This window comes from Chrysochloris asiatica, unplaced genomic scaffold (assembly GCF_000296735.1).
Source record: "Chrysochloris asiatica unplaced genomic scaffold, ChrAsi1.0 scaffold00254, whole genome shotgun sequence".
NCBI classification, from domain to species: Eukaryota; Metazoa; Chordata; class Mammalia; order Afrosoricida; family Chrysochloridae; genus Chrysochloris; species Chrysochloris asiatica.
The window spans coordinates 1,230,146-1,232,834 of NW_006408772.1; the positions used below are offsets into that span (position 1 = coordinate 1,230,146).

At 34.3% G+C, this 2,689-nt stretch overlaps 1 protein-coding gene across 3 annotated transcripts in view; it reads right to left on the reverse strand.

Annotated features, from left to right (window-relative positions):
- Nucleotides 1–451: 451 nt before the first annotated feature.
- The window catches only part of UGT2A1 (UDP glucuronosyltransferase 2 family, polypeptide A1, complex locus), an 84,021-nt gene continuing 81,783 nt past the window's right edge, over nucleotides 452–2,689 (reverse strand). For all 3 annotated transcript variants that reach the window (XM_006873767.1, XM_006873765.1, XM_006873766.1), the window contains exon 6: nucleotides 452–731. In XM_006873767.1, the coding sequence (XP_006873829.1) occupies nucleotides 452–731 (280 nt within the window). The remainder of the gene's footprint in view (nucleotides 732–2,689) is intronic.

The window sequence follows — 2,689 nt, forward strand, 5'->3', positions numbered from 1 at the left end:
ACAAATAAATTCCTGTTGCACTTTACTGATTTGTATGGTTTATGAGGATTTGTGAATTATTTTACTCTCTTGAGTTCCTTACATCCATCAAATACAGCATACATTCTGTGCACTCCTCAGGAATCAACATATTATAATTCATTACATGACTTAAGATTTATTAAAGAAAATATTGGTGTTATGAATAGAACATATTTAGACTTATTATTGTCTTTATGTCAGAAGAGTTAGAAGAGTGTAATCTCTGACAAAAGACAAATGAAGACTGGGACACATACTGCTAACGATCTTATTGAATTTTAAGCCATATAGTTAAGCTAAAGTAGTGACATGAGTATTCTACAGGATGGAGGTGATGCTTTTCTTTTTGATTCTGCTTTAAAAAATTTTTAATTAAGCTTCTGTGGCTACAATAAACATATATTGCTAAGTACTTTCTAAATTGGAAAATCTATTCCCTCTTTTTCTTTTTTCCTGTTTTACCAAATTTTTGATAAGAAAACAAGCAACATTTTATGACCAACAATAGAGCTGTTGCCACACAGAGTAGTAGGAACCCAATGACATCCAAGGAGTGATACTGGAACCAGGTAAGGTCATGGGCAGCTGGCCGAAGGTGCTTGGCTCCTTTGTGGCGCATGACAAATTCAATCCAAAAGACAGCTCGATCCAGGGGCTTAACAGGCTGATCATGATGAATGGCGGATAACCTCATAGCATTCTCTTTATAGCTGGAGGCAAATACAAAGTCAAAAGTCAGAGGTTCGTTTTCATTATCATTAAAATTAAGGATGCTGCACATGTTATATCTACAATATGTAAGCTTAAAAACAAAAGTATCACTGCTGTGATATAAATTTTGATAGTTGCATATAATTTTATCAGGTGACAAAGGGAAAGAGAAAGTGGGAAACCAGTATCAAGGTGAGTCAAAATTATCTGCACTCTGGCTGTAGAATTTATTTTAATCAACTTTTAGAAAAGACAAATATATCACTTTTGACATAATCTCCTAGCTTTTCAATATAGTTTGTCCATCTGTCAATAAGCTTCTGTATTCCCTTATTAAAAAATATTTTAGGCTGAGTTACAAGTCACGACTGCACGGCAGTCTTCATTTCTTCATCAGAGGTGAATCTTCATCAAATAGGTGAATGTCTGATGAAGCAAGATCAAGACTATAAGGAAGATGTTTTAACACCTCAAAATGAAGTTAATGCAGTGTCAAAGTTTGCAGATGTGCAATGTCATGCAAGATCACAACACCCTTGAATAGCAGTCCTCTGCATTCAATGTGAAGTATAAACTTCAGTTCTTCTGTGAGCGTCTCACTGTAAAGAGCACTGTTGATTATTGAACCTTTTTTCCTGATAGTGTTTGAATACTGGCCTTTGTGAGAATCCCAGAAAACTGTAACCATCAGTTTTCCAGATTATAGTTGACTTTTGGACTTTTTCTTGGTTGGTGATTGAGGATGTTTCCATTCCATATGCTGTCATTTACTCTCAGGTATGCAGTGATGAATACAAGTCTTGTCACCAGTACCCATCTCACACAAACTTTTTGAAATCTAAGTCTGTGGTGGATTATTTCATACACGGCCGTGGCTGATTTGCAAATGGTTTGCCACATCTGCTGCCACTCGTTTATTCAGCAGAATCATTTCACGTGCTCAATCAATTTTGTCATCAGCCATGGATGTGATATAACTAGAATGCTGTAATTTTTTTTTTAACTTAGTCTCACATATCATTAGCAAAGTGTGCTCCAATGCTGACAGAAAAAAATGTAAAAATGTAATACGTCAGTTAAGTGTCAGAATATAAAGTATAGTTTTTAGAACTCTTCAGATTAAGATGATAAATGACCCCAAAATGTGAGAAAGATCTATAAAAAGTACATACACCTGGTCTCTAATATCTGCCTAATGGATGACATATGACACAGAAGCATTGTTGTTCTAGTTGCTATGGAGTTGTCCCCGACTCCTGGTGACCCCGTGTATAACAGAATAGTGCACAGTCCTACCTGTCCTCATAATCATTGGTTTCCTTCAGCCAGGTATTTAGTTTCTGAGTCTGTAAACCTTTGTGAAAGCAAAATGTCTCATCATTCTTCTGCAGAGCAGCTGGTAGGATGGAACCATCAATCTTGTGGTTCGCAGTCCAGTTTTATCCTATACAGCCACCGTCATGCCCATGTGTATATGTTCCTAAGTGCTGGTGGGTCCAAACCACTAACTTATCAGTTAGCAGCTCAACACTTAACCCACTGTGCCAGTAGGGCTCTTAGTTATTTGAAAAATAAATCTAAAATATTTTGCAATAAAGAATCTCTGATTCAAAAATTAAATCCTTTCAATTATTGTAAAAAATGTAAAACAAATGTGAAGAAATAAATGTTAAAAATATTGAAAAACTAAAATGATAAGTGATACAGCATTATCAGGGGATCAGCTAATAGTTGCTAAAAAGAAAATAAATTGTTAAAATTAATGATTAAAAATTTACATATATATAATAGTTGATTTCTTAACCTTAATGTATTGTTTCAAAGGGGAAAACTTTTTGTGTAAGGATATGGGTCTAAAAAACAGTGAAGTATACAGTTCAATTTCATCTGCCTTTTCAACTAAGTCAAAGTATATTTAAAATTTTATTTAGAAAATATACAAAGTAATAATTTATAT